The sequence below is a fragment of the Bison bison genome, unplaced genomic scaffold (assembly GCF_000754665.1).
Source record: "Bison bison bison isolate TAMUID 2011002044 unplaced genomic scaffold, Bison_UMD1.0 scf7180017864487, whole genome shotgun sequence".
NCBI classification, from domain to species: Eukaryota; Metazoa; Chordata; class Mammalia; order Artiodactyla; family Bovidae; genus Bison; species Bison bison.
The window spans coordinates 8,567,902-8,587,844 of record NW_011495047.1 but is presented as its reverse complement, the minus strand read 5'-3'; the positions used below and the strand labels follow the sequence as shown (position 1 = coordinate 8,587,844).

Sequence of the window (19,943 nt, the reverse complement as noted above, 5' to 3'; positions counted from 1 at the left end):
TGTGGGAAACCTGGGTTCAATTCCTGGGTTGGGAAGATCCCCTGGAGAAGGGAAAGGCTACCCACTCCAGTATTCTGGCCTGGAGAATTCCAGGGACTGTATAGTCCATGGGGTCCCAAAGACTCAGACATGACTGAGCGACTTTCACTTTCACTGTGCTAAAAGAACTAACCCCAAGGGATTCTTTCATTTTTGTGTTTATTATACTTGCTCTCCATCCCAAGGCTGAAAATTAGCTTTCAAAATAGGAGAGAGCCTAGAAGCATTGTCATAACATGTTTACTATAGTGGAATGAGTTGACAGTTTCTCCACGTCCCTTGTGGAGGACTTCTAATAAGGTAGTGCTTGTTACTGTGATGTGCACGTTACATGGTCTGAAATTAGGACAGATTAACATGCAGCCGAATTGGGAATCTGGTCATTTTTCCTGTTGAAGAAATAGTTACAATTAGCTTATGTTCCTGAGAACTAATACAAGAAGCTATAGATTTTTTCTTTTGAGAAATATGTGAACCATTGTTCTGAAATGCAGCCAGAAATTTTTTCCACCTGCTCATTTTCACTTCACAGCTTTTTCTTCTAATCTATACTGTTGCTGGTCACTAATTCTATATCTCTGGTATATAATTCCCATGTAAAGGTATTTTGCTTTGTTTATTAAGTGTTTTAAGTAAGGTGACTGATTTTTTATTCCTTAGCCAGAAGCTGATATTAGTTTCTGAATTTTTTGTTTAAGAAATCTATGAACATATTTAGCCCATCAGTGTTGTTGGAGCCACAGACAACATTTTCTTTTACAAAGCACCATCCTTTATCCTCCCTGAATCAAAATTCTGCAAAAGTAAACTTTTAAGAGAAATGGCAACATAAAATATAAGACAAAAAATCGCTGTTAAACAAAACCTTTAAATATGTTATAAATTAAAATTGAAGCATAGTTTTCTAGGATCCTGGGGGCGAATTCTTAAATCTTAATGATTGTCTCCCTCCAAGTACTGTTTTCCAGGCAAGAACACGGACACTACTGAAGTGACTTAGCAGCAGCAAGTACTGTTTTAAGAGTAATTTAGTCTCTTTCCTACTTAATAAAAGGAAACAGAGCAAAATTAGTTACATTTGGAAAGGGGTTTCACTTCAGGGGTAAAGACTTTTTCACTGTTTTCAATTGTAAACTTCCATCCAGCCCTTATCTTATGAACAAGAGTTTTACATTTTTAGGAAAAGTTCTCTCAAGTGTGAAATTAACTAGAAAGTTAGTATATACTACCTCATGAATATTTAAAATCTCTCTGTAGAGTTATTTTTCAAAAAAAAGAAGTGGACTGAAGATTATGCAAGTAATAGTTAAAAAGAAGACCTTGTACTCTTTTTTTTTTTTTTAATGTTTTATTTTATATTGGAGTATAGCCATTAGAAGACCTTATACTCTTGTCTTATGGTGTTAGACATCACTTGAATGCACTCTTTCTTAACAAGGATGTAATTTGAGACATAAATGTAGTCTATAGGTAAACATGAGACCTATGAGTTAACAGATAACTGCATTTTTGTAGAAGTGAGTTGTTCCATGTTTTCTGATTTCAAATTTTTATTTGGTTTAGAGACAGAAAAGGTTGGTTGTAATTAACACAAGGAAATATGGAGGACAAGTAAACGTAGATGGAATTGGTATGGGAGGCAGGAATAAATAAATGACAGAATATGAGGAAAAATCTTAAGGTTTAGGGAAATAGAAAGAGAAAAGAATGGAGGTGGTTTGATGGATGCCTTATTATAGGGTTTACTTGGTTTGGTTTTTAGAGCCTGCACCTGGATTGGCTTTATTTATGCTTCCATAAAAGCCACATGGAGCATCTTTCTGTAATATCAATGTTAAGTGACAGTCAGTAGTACAGATATATTTATAGTCACTAGGTTAATGGATTTTGCTAAATGCCTGCTGGGGCTTGGTTCTGTTTTAGATTTGGGGGTTGTTGGGGGTGGGGTAGAGGAACAGGAGATTAGGGTAAGGAATGGGCAGAGAAGGCGTCTTAGAGAAAGTGAAACATAAACTGAGATCTGAAGAATGAGTAGAAAATAGCCCTGGGAAGCAGAGAGGAGCAATGCCAGTCAGGAGGAGGAGACTAGTAAGTATAATACAAGACAGCAGGCTTTGTAAACCGTGTCAGTGGACTTGACTTGATCCTAAATAGAAGGGGAAACAGTGACACGATCAGATTGGCATTTTGCAAGAAACGCTCTGGTAGTGAGTTTGGAAAAATGGACTGTAGAGGGGCCAAACTAGTGGGGATCACCAGTTAGAATATGGTTGCACCAGTCTGATGGCTCTGGGCAGTTTGGACTAGGGTAGTGGGGGCACTGCCAGTAGGGATGGAGAGAAAGAAATGGATGGATTCAACAGATGTTGAGGAATCCTAATAGACAAGACATGATGATTAATTGAATGTTGGAGTAAGGAAGAAAGATTTCTGTGTTTTTTTTCTGGTTTGAATACCTGGTAGATGCTGGAGTTTAAAATAGGGAAATGGAGGAAATAGCAGGAGGTTTTGTGTTGTGGAAGATCATGAGTTCAATTTTGGACATATTGAGTTGGTGTCTGAAAGGAAAAACTGTTTCTTCTGTTTCTCTTTACATTCATACCAACACTCCCAGCCACCAAATGTAGGGGAATGTTTTTCCCACATCAAGCAGTTCTCTCCTTCTCAGCAGACACCAATTGGGTGCCCTACAAGTTGGTCAATTCTGACACTATACACCTGGAGATAGCATCAGATCCCAAAGATTAAGGGCTCAGTCCCACAAAGCTGCCCCCATTACTACTTCAGATGCCACTTACAAGCAGGGGGTCCTCAGGTTACCCACAATTTATGTTGCAAATGAGGGAGGTTCCTGTGACCCCCTCTTTGGGTTCAATAATTTGCTGCAGTGGCTGCCAGAACTCAAGGAAGCAGTTTATTTACTAGGTTACTTGTTTATTATAAAATGATACAACTCAGGAATAACCAAATGAAATAGAGGAAGGTATGTGGAGCTTCCATGCCCTCTCTGGGCATGTTAGCACCTCTGCCTGTTCATCAAGGAAGAAGGTGGCTGAACCTCAACACTTTGGGATTCTTATGGAGGCTTCATGCCTCCATAGGCGTGATGATCAAATCATTGGTCATGAGTGATTAACTTCACCTCCAGCACCTCTCCCTTCCCTGAAGTTGGTTGGGGTGGAGGCTGTAAGTTCCCACCTACTAATCATGTTCCTGTGGCAACCAGCTCCCCATCCTTAGGGGCTTTCCAAAAGTCACCTCAGTAACTGCAGTTCAGGTCTGATTGAAAGAGGTTTGCTTTGAATAACAAAAGACACTCCTTTCTTTATCTCACTTATACTTAGGAAATTTCAAGAGTTTTAGGAACTCTGTGCTAGGAATGAGAAAACCAAAAGTGTATTTCTTATTGTAAATTACAATATCGCAGCATCTGTTAGATATCTAAGTAGAATTACCACAGGTAGTAGGACATGAAAGTTTGGGTATAGGAAACAGTGGCTTTTTTAAATGTTTTTAGCGTGGAGAGCAAAGGAGAAAGGGTTTAAGCAGAGGTTGATCAGGGGGAAAAGAACATAATCATTAAAACAAAGTCTCTTGTGGAGTGTCATTTATTAATCATTGAGAAATAGAATTAGTATATTGGCTGTTCCTGTTTACTGTATGTTCTTGCTATCAGCAAACTGAAAAGAGAATCCAAATCACAATCAGTGTATCATTTGAGCAAAACAGTTGAAATTAGAAAGGAAGTCAGATGGGCTCAATGGCTAGCATCTTTGAGATGATTTGTTGTGGTTATTTTCCTGGACTGCCCATAGAAGGTTGCTTCAGGAGTCATTTTGAGGAGATGGGCTCATTTCACTGTTGATTTTGCTTTCACTTTAAGTAGAATTCTAAGATACTGGCTATTGTAGTTAAAATCTAAACGTTTTACCCTTTTTGAAAAGGCATACAGTGATGAATGTTGTCAATAAAACAGTTTATAAGATTCTTTTGTCATTATTTTTTGTGTCTAGAAGAAAACAGAGTAGATTTATTCAAATTTGCAGTTTATTGACTTTGTTTAAAATTATTTTTTCTTTTTTTAAAGAAATGGCTGCAAGCAACTGACCTCACTAGAGAAGTATACCAGCATTTGGCCCACTATGTACCCAAAATCTACTGCAGGGGTCCCAACCCTTTTCCACAGAAAGAAGACATGTTGGCACATCAAGTTTTGTTGGGACCAATGGAATGGTACCTTTGTGGTGAAGATCCTGAGTTGGGATTTTCCAAACTTGAACAAACAAATAAACCTTCTCATCTTTGTGGTCGTGTTTTTAAAGTGGGAGAACCTACATACTCTTGCAGGTAAGATATTGCCATTTTCTTTCTTTCCTTCTTGTTTTTACTTTTTTCATGAAACCTTACATTTTAATTTTTAAATTATGAAATATTATATAAATGTGTGTGTGTAAGTCTACACAACAAATATATTTGGTTTAATAACTTATTATAAACAAATATTATTTTCCAGGTCAAGAAATAGAGCATCACCAGGACTGCAGAGACCCATAGTGTGCTTTCTTCCTCCTCCATAGTTAACCCCTACCTTGACTCTTGTAATGATCACTTTCTTGCTTTTCTTGATAGAGTGGTTCTTTTTGATGTTCGAATTACCCCATGTTTGGCCTTTGAATGCCCCATCACACTAGCTTCTTGGTCATTTTCACATGCCTTTCATAGTCTTTGGGTGCTTCTTTGCTTTCTGGCACAAGATGTCCACACCTCACTTTGTACTTAACTCTGACCCATATATGCAATCAGCCACTTATGCAGGGAGTTTCCTTTTAGTTGGGAATGTTAGGAGCCATGGTCTGGGTACTATATGTACTTAGTACTACTAGGTTGACTTTATATTTCTTGTTGAGAATTGAGTGTACAGGGGTAGAAGATGGAGAGGAAAGTGCTCTGTTTCCTTTTAGGACTATCTTCTCCTATTTCTCAGAACTAATCATTATTGACAAACTCTTATATATCCTTCCAGAAATTTTTTGTGCCTATACATGCCATATATGGGGCTATCTTAAACATATATATGCAGACATACATAGAAAAGGGACTATGTTAGATATACTGGGCTAAGTTTTCCTTTCTCTACAAAATCTTGCCATTGACATCTGTCCATATCGGCTCATATAGCTAGGTAATATTCCATTGTGTGGATACAGTATTGATTGTATTATATTTTTTTCTTTAAGACTTTTTCCCATGCAACTTAATTTTGGTTACAACTTCTGGGTGTCTGTGGCAGTCTTTCTTTATGGTTAGAATACCAATCAAGAGCTTTTTATATATTGAAAGACTGTTAGATCTAGTTTTTTGTTTGTCTATACAGAAACCTAAGTCCCTTATTGGTATTTGGAGCAGTAGATCTAGTTTAATCTCATGATTTACAGATGAGGAAACTGAGATCCAATTGTTGCAATAATATCCTTTGTGTCAAAAATATCCAGTTCCAAAGCATGCATTTGTATGTCGTGTCTTTCAATCTTCAGTTTGGAATGTTGCATTGGTTTTTCTTTGACTTTCATGATCTGGACACTTTTGACAAGTACAGGCCATTTATTTTGTAAATGCCTCTCAATTTGGGTTTGTCTGTATGCTTCATGGTTAGAGTCAGGTTGTTTCTTTCACAGAAATGTTACAAAAATTACATGTTCTCAGTGTTCCAGCTTTGAACCAAAGTGTTCCAGTTTGGTTCAATAGCTCTTTAACTTTGATCACTTGATTTCTGCAAGGCTTCTCTACTGTGGAGTTACTCTTTTTCCCTCTCTAATCACTAAATATTTGGTGGTGAGATACTTTGAGACATATTAAATATCCTCTTTCTTACCAAATGTTCAGTTTTTTATTTGTATCAGTATGTATTCATGGAGTCCCATTATTCTGGTGGTCAAAATTGTCCTAGATTTGACCAGTGGAAGGCCCTTCAAGCAGTTTCCCTGGTGGCTCAGACAGTAAAGAATCTGCCTGCAATGTGGGAGACCTGGATTCCATCCCTGGGTTGGGAAGATCCCTTGGAGAAGGGAAAGGCTACCCACTCCAGTATTCTTGCCTAGAGAATCCCCATGGACACAGGAGCCTGGCGGGCTGCAGTCCATGGGGTCGCAAATAGTCAGACACAACAGAGTGACTAAGCATGCACACACAGGCCTTCAAGCTGTCTTTGTTCTTTTTTATGTCCCCATCATTCTTTGAGCACTTCCTTTTTCTGACACAAGATGTTCTGAACACATCTTGGACTTTTCTCTGCCTTAGTTCTGAAATCAACCATTTCTCCAAGGAGCCTGTTCCTTTTTAGTAGAGATCAGTGTTCAGAAATAAGATAGTAAGTCTACTTGTTGCTGTTGGTATGTCACTAATCCCAAACCCTGTCAATGGATCTGTGTATCTGTATGTAGGTCTCTCTAGTTCCAGTCCAGCACCACAGGATTCTTTATTGTTTTCTTCCTTTGCATATTTTGTCTCTTCTCTAATGATGCCATGTGTGTCTGTGTATGGGGCCATCCCAGGGGAGAACAGGTTGGGTGCTAGTTTGAATGCTTTGTAAGGAGGGCTTGATTAAATTGACAGTTCTGAGAGCTTCCATGACTAGAAGAAAAAGAAGTAGAAAGAATCTTGTTTTCAGCAGTGATCATGGAATTGGCTTTTTTGGGGGTTTGGAGAAGTGGAGGTGGGATGACAGGAGGAGGAATGTATTTGTTCCCTCAGTGAAAGTGGTGCACTGAAAAGCTGTTTGCCTATATTTGAAGATTAAGTGTGCCTGTAGGATTTGTTGGTGAAACCAAGTCAGGATGATCTCAGAAGAGTTTTCCTGTATGTGTATGGTAGAGGCTGGAGTCTTTGAGATATAAAATCATTAGAGTGTGGAGGTATAGGTTAATCCATTCATACCTATCATGGGTATTCTAACTGTATATTTAGAGAATGTATAGAATCAATGAAAAGGAAGGTTCCTTGGGTAAGAATTTCCATGTTCATGACATCATCTAAAGGGTCACGAAAGTGAAAGTGTCTCAGTTGTGTCCAACTTTTTGCGACCCCATGGACTATACAGTCCATGAAATTCTCTAGGCTAGAATACTGGAGTGGTTAGCCTTTCCCTTCTCCAGGGGATCTTTCCAGCCCAGGGATCAAACCCAGGTCTCCCACATTGCAGGCGGATTCTTTACCAGCTGAACCACAAGGGAAGCCCCAGAATACTGGAGTGGGTAGCCTATCCCTTCTCTAGCAGATCTTCCCAACCCAGGAATTGAACTGGGGTCTCCTGCATTGCAGGTAAATTCTTAACCAACTGAGCTATCAGGGACATTTATGCCCAGAATGGTTGAAGAAAGAAAGCAGTATGCAGTAACCTGTACTTGGACAGACAAGTACCCTGAAATGGGGGAGAGGGATATAATTATGATGGCCTCCTAGGACTCAAGCTGGAACCAGACTCTTAGAGGATATTTCTAAACTTTGTTGTTACTTAAAGTTGGCCAACTCCAGGTTATGAGCACAGACTTCTACAAGATTGTCTAAAGTACAACTGAAAGTTGGGGACCTCCTGAGCCACACTCAATTCTGATCTGCTGGTTACAAATTTCAAGCATCTCCATAGATTATCTTAGGTTGGATAATCACTGGAACAATTCACAGAACTCAGGGAAATGCCGTAGTTATGATTAAAGTTTTATCATAGCAAAAACACACAAATCTGAACTAGCCAAAAGGCAAGATTTCCAAATGCAATGTTTTCTAATTCTCAGGGACATGTTGTTATCTTCCCAGCACATTTACTGCATGACAACAAAGTATTGCCAACCAGGGAAGCTCACCCAAGCTTAGGTGTCCAGAGTTTTTATTGGGGTTTCTTATATTGAATACTGGTTTATTGAATCATTGCCCATATGACTCAGTTTCCAATTCCACTGCCCTTCCCAGTGGCAGAGCTGTGCCTGAAAGCCCCAGTCCTCTAATCACATGATTTAGTTCAGTTCAGTCGCTCAATTGTGTCCGACTCTGTGACCCCGTGAATCTCAGCACGCCAGGCCTCCCTGTCCATCACCAACTCCTGGAGTTCACACAAATTCATGTCCATCGAGTTGATGATACCATCTAGCCATCTCATCCTCTGTCGTCACATGATATTAGCCCTCTAATCACATTGGCCCTCTAATCACTTGCTCTAATCACATGGTTAGTTTTCTGGTATGGCCAACCTCCACTCTGAGTTACTTAATTCTGCCTGCGCTCTGTGACAACCTAGAGGGGTGGCATGGGGAGGGAGGTTCAAGAGGGAGGGGATATGTATGCCCTTGGCTTATTCATGTTGATGTATGGCAGAAGCCATCACATTGTAAAGTAATTCAGTTCAGTTCAGTCACTCAGTTGTGTTCGACTCTTTGCATCCCCATGGACTGCAGCACACCAGGCTTCCCTGTCCATCACCAAGTACCAGAGCTTGCTCAAACTCATGCTCATTGAGTCGGTTGTGCCATACAACCGTCTCATCCTCTATTGTCCCCTTCTCCTCCTGCCTTCAGTCTTGCCCAGTATCAGGGTCTTCTCCAGTGAGTCCGTTCTTCACATCAGCTGGCCAAAGTATTGAAGTTTCAGCTGCAGCATCAGTCCTTCCAGTGAATATTCAGGACTGATTTCCTTTAAGATTGACCGGTTTGTTCTCCTTGCAGTCGAAGGGACTCTCAAGAGTCTTCTCCAACACCACAATTTAAAAGCATCAATTCTTTGGTGCTCAGCTTTCTTTATGGTCCAACTCTCAGATCTATACATGACTACTGGAAAAACCATAGCTTTGACTAGACGGACCTTTGTTGGCAAAGTAATGTCCCTGCTTTTTAATATGCTGTCTAGATTGGTCATAGCTTTTCTTCCAAGGAGCAAGCATCTTTTAATTTCATGGCTGCAGTCACCATCTGCAGTGATTTTGGAGCCCCCCAAAATAAAATCTCACTGTTTCCATTGTTTCCCCATCTGTTTGCCATGGAGTGATGGGACCAGATGCCATAATCTTACTTTTCTGAGTGTTGAGTTTTAAGCCAACTTTTTCACTGGCTTCTTTCACTTTTATCAAGACGTTCTTTAGTTCCTCTTGGCTTTCTGCCATGAGGGTGTTATTATCTGCATATCTGAGGTTATTGATATTTCTCCCAGCAGTCTTGATTCCAGCTTGTGCCTCATCCACACGGCATTTCGCTTGATGTACTCTGCACATAAGTTAAATAAGCAGGGTGACAATATACTCCTGTCCCGATTTGGAACCAGTCTGTTCCATGTCCAGTTCTAACTGTTTTGACCTGCATACTGATTTCTCAGGAGGCAGATCAGGTGATCTGGTATTCCTATCTCTTGAAGAATTTTCCACAGTTTGTTGTGATCCACACAGTCAAAGGCTTTGGTATAGTCAATAAAGCAGAAGTAGGTGTTTTTCTGGAACTCTCTTGCTTTTTTGATGATGCAATAGATGTTGGCAATTTGATTTCTGGTTCCTCTGCCTTTTCTAAATCCAGCTTGAATATCTGGAAGTTCACAGTTCATGTACTGTTGAAGCCTGGCTTGGAGAATTTTGAGCATTACTTTGCTAGTGTGTGAGATGACTGCAATTGTGCTGTAGTTTGAAAATTCTTTGGCATTGCCTTTCTTTGGGATTAGAATGAAGACTGAACTTTTCCAGTCCTGTGGCCACTGCTGAGTTTTCCAAATTTGTTGGCGTATTGAGTGCAGCACTTTAACAGCATCATCTCTTAGGATTTGAAATAGCTCAACTGGAGTTCCATCACCTCCACTAGCTTTGTTCGTAGAGATAATTCCTAAGGCCCACTTGACTTCACATTCCAGGATGTCTGGCTCTAGGTGAGTGATCACACCATCATGATTATCTGGGTCATGAAGATCTCTTTTGTATAGTTGTTCTGTGTGTTCTTGCTACCTCTTCTTAATATCTTCTGCTTCTGTTAGTTCTGTACCATTTCTGTCCTTTATTGTGTCCATCTTTGCATGAAATGTTCCCTTGGTGTCTTTAATTTTCTTGAAGAGAGTAATTATCTACCAATTAAAAATAAAATAAAATTTTTAAAAAAGTTACCTCATTAGTATAAACTTTCAGATATGTGGGTGGAGTGGAAGCGTGAATAACAAAGACACTCCTATATATGGGAAATTTCAAGGATTTAGAGTTTCTTCCTAGGAACCCCAAAGGTCAGCCAAACTCTCTATCACACAGTTGTTAAGAAAGTAAGTGAGGTCCTTTGTATAGTGCTCTCCGCAATATTTGGTACATAATAAACTCTTGGTAAATGGGGTCTGAGGATGAACGTGTTATGTTTAAAGTAGTACATGAAACCCAGTACCTTGATAAGATGACATGGAGTCTGTTATTTGGAAAGATGAAATACGGTTATTGGAATTCTGGGAGAGTTTCTAAACTAGACCCTTTAGGAGAAAGGTGAGTTATGTCTGTAGGTTGGAGATTTTCTTTAACCAGAAAAAATGATACTCAGGAGTCTTTAAAATGAATCTGTGAAGGAAATTAAGTTAATTTTTCTGTTATTTGTTCATCATTTCTAAAATCGTGTAGATCTCAGATGATCTCGCTGAAGCCGCTGTGATGTCAGAAAAGCTATCTGTTTTCAGACAGTACAGTAGTTTTTATATTTGTCTATACTTAGTTGGGAGAAGGCAGTAGCAACCCACTCCAGTATTCTTGCCTGGAAAATCCCATGGATGGAGGAGCCTGGTAGGCTGCAGTCCATGGGGTCGAGAAGAGTTGGACACGACTGAGCGACTTCACTTTGACTTTTCACTTTCATGCATTAGAGAAGGGAATGGCAACCCACTCCAGTGTTCTTGCCTGGAGAATCCCAGGGATGGCAGAGCCTGGTAGGCTGCCGTCTGTGGGGTCGCACAGAGTCAGACACGACTGAAGCGACTTAGCAGCAGCAGCAGCAGCAGCATACTTAGTTGGGCTTCCCTGGTGGCTCAAACGGTAAAGAATCCGCCTGCAATGCGGGAGACCTGGGTTCGATCCCTGGGTTGGAAAGATCCCCTGGAGAAGGGAAAGGCTACCCACTTCAGTATTCTTGCCTGGAGAATCCCCATGGACAGATGGGCCTGACAGGCTACTGTCCATGGGTTCCCAAGGAATGGGACACGACTGAGCTACTTTGACTTTCACTTTTTCATACTTAGTTCTCTATTAGGAAAAATGGAATCAAATGTGGCACTTGTTATTTCTTTCTAAATAGAGATGATTGTTATTAGGGACAATCATGTTAGTGTGATGTTGATCATAAGTACTTATATTTTGATATCTCATAACCATTAAGAAAAAGAAAATACTAGTAAAATGTGAAATCATATTTTGGTTTATGAGTTTAACATTAAGTTAATTCCATTGTTTTTTGTTGCAAAGTTAAATTAAAAACATTCTTATTTAACATTTAAAAGCTTACTGCTTAAATATTACAGATAACCAGAATTTGGAGTTGGGAGTTATGCTGCCATCAGTTAGAAATATTCTTAGTACATGTTTCCAGATAGTACTTTATGATTCTTTGTTATGAACAATTTTGCTTGTTTAATTTTTTTAAACATTGAGTCTGTCAGTAATGATAGATGAGGTTATATTAAAAATAACCAACAAACTTACCATCTCAGAGACTTTAAATACCCAAAATACATTTATTACTCAGACTGTGTGACCAGATTGGTGGGGGTGATGAGTGGGGGCTCTGCTCTAAGTAGTTACTTTATACCATGTGGCATCTTGGTCAACTTAATATTTTTTTAAGGGTCACCAGAGCAAGGAAATAGGAGGGTCTTACACAGCAAATAAATTGCTCTGGCTCAAAAGTGACCACCATGCCTACATCCCTTTACCTAGAACTGGTTAGAAGGCCTCTGACTCCAAAACAGGGCAAGGAAGTGTATTTTTTCTGTGTCTGGTAGAGATGCAGACTTGAAAGTGGATGAACATTAGAAGTGTTTTCAGTGATCTTTGGAGTTTGGGTGTTATTTTTCCTTCCTCACAGGATTGTTAGGATAAAAAGAGGTATAGTATAGAAAAACACTTAGGGAACTATAAGGAATTTTTATATGTAAGATTTTTTAAGCCGAATACTCAGTCTTAAAATTCATTATTGAGCCATGAGTAATAAATATCTTAGGCAGAGGGAAAGAGGTGGTTTCATTCCTTTTCTCTCTGGAAATATAGAACTCTAATATGGAAGAAACACTTATTTTCAGTAAGAAGAATTTGTTCAATTTTTTGCTTTTTAAAAAACTTGAACACTTGATGTTTTTTTTAGGAGACTGTTTTTTAAAAACATGAGTGGTCCAGAGATTGAAATCAATGCTGTGTTAGTTTAAAAAATATATGGATGTGATACATGAGTGAAATTGTGCTGTGTGTATTTGTAAATGTGGCTTTTTTTCATGAAACAATTTGTCTTAGAGATCTTTCTCAGTCAGTTTATATAAATCTACTTCATTCTTTTAACTGCTGTATTTCCACAGTAAGGCCAGGCCATGATTTATTTGTTTGCCCTATTAATGAAATGAGAAATGGAAAATTTCTAGGATTTTTTTTTTATCCTGTAGCAAACCATGCTGCAGGGAACATTCTGTACCTATTTCTACACATCTCTTTTTATACACATTTTAGTGTTTTTCAAGATAGATACCTATTAGTAGAAACAGAATTTCATTGCTGGGTATTATCACTGTGTTCTTCAATGTACTGGAATTTCCCTTGTCTACTTTGCTCTCTCCAACCTGGAAAAGTAACAGAAAGTGGGTAGTTGATATCTCCTAGATAGGTTGAATTTCTGTGGTTGTCCAAAATGAATCTTGTATTCTTGGTTTGGATATTTATGGTCATTTTTATTTACTTTTTTTTTATGCACCAATTTGGTGTAAGATTGAACATAGCCATACATGGGGTATGTTCATACCATAGCCATAATACCAACTTTACATGTATGCCTTTTATCCAGTTGTTGGGGAATAGTAGATGTATGAGTAGGTTACTGTGGGGTAATCCTTTTAGATAAGGAAACTTGGATTTATATCACCAACATTTTCCTAATGATATCATATTTGAGTTCTTTATTTCTTAGAGGAAAGTTTACATATTTCAAAAGGCACAAATCTTAATTGTACATTTTTGACAATAGTTAACCTCATGTAACTCACATCCTGTCAAGCAGAGAACATTTCCATCTGACTGGAAATTTCCTTGTTAAGGACTTCAAGCCCTAGGTAACCACTATTCTGATATTTTCACCTTAGATTAGTTTTGTCCATTCTAGAACTTCATCAAAATGAAATCATACTCCTTTGTGCCTGGCTTCTTTTACTCAGCATAATGTATATCTGATTGATCTAGAATCCTATGATTATTAGAAATTGTTTCCACTTGTATTGCTGAGTAGTTGTCCATTGTATGAATGTACCTTAATTGCCCATAATCCATTGTTCTACTGATAAACATTTGAGTTGTTTCAGTTTGAGGTTATCATAAGTCTTCTATGGCTTTTTTTAATCAGTTCATTCTGGTTTTTGGTAGAAATTTAAAATATTTAAAGGAAAGGAAAATGGTAGTTTGTTTCATAAATCATATCAGCTTATGCCAACATTATTTAAATGCAACTTATACAAGTATTAAACATTATTATTTTAAATCTCTGTGTTTAAAATACCAATAAAGAAACTCCCTGGTGGTCCACTGGTTGGAATTCAGCTTCCACTGCAAGGGGCATAGGTTCAGTCCTGGTTGGGGAACGAAGATCCAGCATGTTGCATGGCACAGCCAAGCAATTTTTAAAAATAAAAGACCAAATAATAAATATTACACTATTAAAAGTCTTCAGCTTTTTATGATACACTTTAGGAATATTAAGACACCATTGGTCGTTGGTTGTTTATTCCCAAATTGCCCAGGCTCCTCTGTCCATGGGATTTCAAACCCACGTCTCCTACATTGCAGGCAGATTCTTTACCAGTGGGCCACCAGGGAAGACACCAGTAAGATAAGCTTTTCTATACTGTTATTATTCTGATAGACTGTCTATACTGTTATTATTCTGATAGACTGAACACTCTTAGCTGATCCATTAGTTACTGGCCATGACTATTTGCAAACAAGTCTTTGTGTGGACATATGTTTAATTTTGGGCTTCCCTGGTGGCTCAGTTGTAAAGAATCTGCCTCCAGTGCAAGAGATGCAGGAGACATGGATTTGATCCCTGGGTTGGGAAGATTCCCTGAAGGAGGAAATGGCAACCCACTCCAGTATACTTGCCTGGAAAATTCCATGGACAGAGGAACCTGGTGGGCCACAGTCCATGGGGTCACAAAGAGTCTGACACGACTGAGCAATTGCGTGCGCACACACACACATTTAATTGTTAGTGGATTCTACCCCAGGAGTAGAATTGCTGCATCAAAGGACAAGTATGTTTGAACTTAATAAGAAACTGTCAAAACTTTTTCTAAAAATAATTTTTTTTCCCGCCAGTAGTGTTCCACTTGCTCCATATTCTCACCAACATTTGATTTTGTCAGTCTTTTAAACTTTAGCTGTTCTATATAGTGATATCTCAATATGGTTTTAATTTTCTTTGATGACTAATGATGTTGGTGCAATTTACATGTGTTCATTGCCCGTTGAACTAATGAAGTTTTTCTTTAAGTCTTTTTTTTTATTGGCTTCATTATCTTTTTATTACTGAGTTTTAGAGTTGTTTATGTATTCTGGATACAAGCCCTTTGTGAGACAGATTTTATGAGTGTCTCCTCCAAGTCTGTGACTTGCCTGTATGCTGTCTTATGATGGCAGAAGTTTTAAATTTAATGGTTTAACTTTCCAACTTTTAAATTTTATGAGGATTGTTTCTTGTGTTAAAGAAATTTCTGCCTTTTCTGAGGTGACAAAAATATTCTCTCAGTTTTCTCCTATAAACTTTGAAGTTTTAGGTTTTATATCTGGGTCTGCGATCTGTCTCAAAACTTGAATCAAGTTTGAGGTATAAGGATTGAGCTTCACTTTCTTATTGCTTGTGGGGATCCAGTTGTTCTAGGACCATTTTTTTACTTTTCACATTAAATTGCTTTGTTCGCTTACCGAAGACCTCTTGACCATATGAGTGTGGGTCTATTTCAAAATACTGATCAATTCCATTCATTGATACAGCTATTCTAATGCCAATAACCACATTAACTTGATTACTGTAACTTTGTAGTAAACTTCGTATTGATTCCATTTTTGCTTCTTTAAAGTTTCTTTTCTCTATTTCAGATTCTTTGCATTTTATAAATTTTAGAATTAGCTTGTCAGTGTTTATTTTTAAGAAAGACTGCTGAGATTAAGATTGGGACTGCATTGACTCTATAGACCAGTTTGGGGAGAATTGACATTTTAACAATACTGAGTTTTCCAGTCCATGAACATCTTCTATCTCTCCATTTATTGAGGTCTTCTTTAATCTCTTTTAACTGTCTTATAGTTTTTATATAAAAGTTGTACATACCTTTTGTTACATATTTATTCCTAAGTATTTTATGATGGTGTTTTTTCCTTAGTTTTAATTTCAGTTTTCTTTTGTGAATATAAAGAAATAGAGTTGGTTTCTGATATCAAACTTGTATCTGTGAGCTTGTTACACTCATTTGTAGTTGTAGTAGTTTTTGTTTTCTTCTGGTTTTGGTTCTTTAGGATTTTTGCATAATTGTGTCCTCTCTGAATGGGGACAGTTATATTTGTTCCAGCCTTTCTGCCTTGTATTTTCTTGTGCCTTACTACACTGGTGAAAGAGGACATCCTTGCCTTGGATGAAGGCATTCAGTCTTTTGTGATAAAATATGTTGTTATAGTTTTCTCATAAACACCCTTTATCTCATTAAGGACATTTCCTTCTGTTCCTAGTTTGCTGAGTTTTATTATTATTATAATAAATGACTGAATGTTATCCAGTGCTTTTATTATATCTTTTAAGATTATTATAATTTTCCTTTTTTATTCTATAAATAGTTGTATTGATTGATTTTTTTTTCCCAAATGGTTTTCATTACTGAGATAAACTCTACTTGATCATCATGTATTATAACCTTTATATATTGCTGGATTCAATTTGCTAGTGTTTTATTAAGGTTTTTTGTGTCTGTAATCCATGAAATATACCATCTGTCACTTTCTTGTACTGTCTTTATCTGGTTTTGATAACAGAGTTATGCTAGCCTTATGAAATGAGTTGAGAAATATTCCTTTTTTTCTATATCTTTGAGGAGTTTGTATAAAATTGGTATGAGTTCTTCCTTCAGTGTTTTTGTTTTTGTTTTCGTTTTTGAAAAGTTTTATTAAAATTTTTTTAATTTATTTTTTTATTGAAGGATAATTGCTTTACAGAATTTTGGTTTTTTTCTATCAAATCTCATGAATCAGCCATAGGTATACATATATCCCCTCCCTTTTGAACATCCCTCCCATTTCCCTCCCCATCCCATCCCTCCTTCAGTGTTTGATAGAATTTTCCAGTGAAACAAATCATCAAAGCCTAGTGTTTTCTTCAGAGAAAGATTTTGATAACAAGTTAAATTTCTTGGATACTTTATGAGTTATTTAGAACTTTATTTCATCTTGTGTCATGTTTGGTACATTGTGCTTTTTGAGACATATGTTTCATTGTATCGTGCCAAATTTATTGGCATTAGGTTCTTAGTCATTGATATCTATGGTATCTATTGTGAGGTCTCTTCCTTTGTTAAATTAATAATTTGTATTTTCTCTTTGAAAAGATTCATAAAACTGTTTAAAGAATCAGTTTTGGGCTTTATTAGTTTTCTATCTGTTTTGTTTGTTTGGTTTCTACTCTTCTTTTTACTTATTTTTGACCTAATGTGCTCATATTTTATTCTTTGCTACTGCTAAGTCGCTTCAGTCATGTCCGACTCTGTGCGACCCCATGGACCACAGCCTACCAGGCTTCTCTGTCCATGGGATTCTCCAGGCAAGAACACTGGATTGGGTTGCCATTTCCTCCTCCAATGCATGAAAATGGAAAGTGAAAGTGAAGTCGCTCAGTTGTATATGACTCTTAGCGACCCCATGGACTGCAGCCTACCAGGCTCCTCCATCCTTGGGATTTTCCAGGCAACAGTACTGGTGCGCTATTTAATTTTCGTATTTTTGAGGCTTTCCAGGCTTTGTGACTGGTTTGTAACACAGTTAAAGTTCTGTAAGGTTGCAGTCTTTGAATTTATTGGTTTGTTTTATGACCCAGCAACACAGTCTTGTACATTCCATATGCACCTGAAAAGAAGATGTATGTTTTGCAGTTACTGGATATAATAATCTATGACTGTTGATTAGAACAAAGTGGTTGATCGTGTCATTCAGTTCTTCTATACTTACTGATTTTTATGACTAGTTCTTTTAGTTACTGAGAAATGGGAATGAAAGTATCCATATATGATTACCATTTATTTACTTCTTTTAGTTCTATCAGTTTATATTTAATTTGTCTAAAAGCTCTTTTATTAACCACATACATAGATATTTATAATTTCTATTACTTCCTCATATATTGACCCCTTTATCATTTATTAATTCTTGTAAGAGTCCTCCTTGCCTGATAAAGTTTTTCTTTCACTTTCACTTTTGGAGGATAATTTCACAGGTACAGAATTCTAGGTTGGTAGGCATCTTTTCTTCCAACACTTCAAATATTTCACTCTACTTTTCTGTTGTTTTCATGGTTTCTAAGAAGTCAGATACGATTCTTTGTTCTGCTACAGGTAAGATTTTTTTTCTCCTCTTGCTTCTTTGACTTCCTGTATTTTGAAAATGATATGCCTGGGTACGAAGTGTTTTGGTGTTTATCCCACTTGATGTTCTTTGAACTTCTTGGATCTGTGGTGTCTGACAGTCATTTAAGGAAATTTTCTCAGTAAATGTTTTCTCTTTACTTATTTATATTCTTCTTCTTTTTTTTTTTTTTGGTTGCACTGGATCTTTGTTGCTGTATGTGGGCTTTTCTTTAGTTGTGAGCAGTAGGGCCTGGGCTTCCCTGGTGGGTCAGAGGTTAAAGTGTCTGCCTCCAATGCAGGAGACCCGAGTTTGATCCCTGGGTCGGGAAGATCCCCTGGAGAAGGAAATGGTAACCCACTCCAGTGTTCTTGCCTGGAGAAGCCTGGTAGGCTACAGTCCACGGGGTCACAGAGAGTCGGACACGACTGAGCAACTTCACCTTCACCTTCAGCAGGGGCTACTCTTTGTTGCAGTGCACAGGCTTCATTGTGGTGGCTTCTCTTGTTGCGGAGCACAGGCTCTAGGCATGCAGGCTTCAGCACTTGCAGCACACGGGCTCGGTAGTTGGGGCTCATGGCCCTGGAGCATGCAGGCTCAGTGGTTGTGGCACACGGGCTTAGTTGCTCTGGGGCATGTGGAATCTTCCCAGACCTGGAATTGAACCCATGTCCCCTGCATTGGCAGGTGGATTCTTATTTACTGTACCACCAGGGAAGTCCTACATATTGTTTTCAATATTCTGTTCCTTTCTCTCTTTCCTCTCTTTCTTTTGTTTCCATTACATATGTGTTAAACCTTTTGTAGTTGTCACACAGTTTGTAGATATTCTGTTCAGTTTTCCTTCCAGTCTTTTTTCTCTTTGCTTTTCAATCTTAGCGCTTTCTATTGAGGTATCCTCAAGCTCAGATATTCTTGTATCAGCTATCTCCAGTCTGCTAATAAATCCATCATTCTTCATTTCTGTTTCGGTGTCTTTGATCTCTGGCATTTCTTTTTTGGTTCTTTCTTAGGATTTCCATCTCTGTTTATATTGTCCGTCTGTTCCTAAACACTATCTACTATATATATTAGAGCTCTTAGCATGTTAATCATAATTGTTTTTAATTCTGTGCCTAGTAATTCCAATATCTGAGTCTGATTTTGATCCTGGCTCTGTCTCTTCAAACTGTATTTTTTGACCTTTTAGGATGTCTTAAATTTGTTCTTGGTCACTAGGCATACAGTATACTGGGTGAAGGGGACTCTTGTAATTAGGCCTTTCATAATGTGATGGTACAGACATAGAGAACAGACTTGCAGTTGCTAAGGGAGAAGGGTGTGGGGGAGGGAATTGCTGGGAGTTTGGGATTAGCAGATACAAACTGTTACATATAGGATGGATAAACAGCAAGGTCCTGCATTAGAGCACAGGGAACTATATTCAGTATCCTGTGATAAGCCATAATGGAATAGAATATAAAAAAGAGTCTATAACTGACTTACTTTGCTGTAAAACATAAATTAACACAATACTGTAAATTAACCATACTTCAATAAAATTTTAAAAAGCAAAGCATCTGCTAGAAAATGTATAACAACAACAACAAAATAACATGGTGGTAAAGGGTCAGGGAGGGAGAAGCATTCTGTAGTCTTGTGATTAGGTCTCGTCTTTTAGTGAGCCTGTATCTCTGGGCTGTGAACCTCAAATGTGCTTCTTGATGCCCTCCCTAGCCCTAATTTGGTTGGGACAGGATGGCTAGAGCAGGCTAGAATTGGGTATTTCCCTTTTTCCAGTCAGTTTGATAAAACCCCAGCAGGTTAGGCTCTGATTAAGGAAAACTAGGAGAAAAGGAAAGATATAAACATCTAAATGCAGAGTTCCAAAGAATAGCAAGAAGAGATAAGAAAGCCTTCTTCAGCAATCAATGCAAAGAAATAGAGGAAAACAACAGAATGGGAAAGACTAGGGATCTCTTCAAGAAAATCCGAGATACCAAAAGAATATTTCATGCAAAGATGAGCTCGATAAAGGACAGAAATGGTATGGACCTAACAGAAGCAGAAGATATTAAGAAGA

At 37.9% G+C, this 19,943-nt stretch overlaps 1 protein-coding gene across 5 annotated transcripts in view; it reads left to right on the top strand.

Annotated features, from left to right (window-relative positions):
• The window catches only part of UBR2 (ubiquitin protein ligase E3 component n-recognin 2), a 108,100-nt gene that overhangs the window by 4,478 nt on the left and 83,679 nt on the right, over nt 1-19,943 (top strand). For all 5 annotated transcript variants that reach the window (XM_010863166.1, XM_010863163.1, XM_010863164.1 and 2 more), the window contains exon 2: nt 4,127-4,386. In XM_010863166.1, coding sequence (XP_010861468.1) covers nt 4,127-4,386 — 260 coding nt within the window. The remainder of the gene's footprint in view (nt 1-4,126; nt 4,387-19,943) is intronic.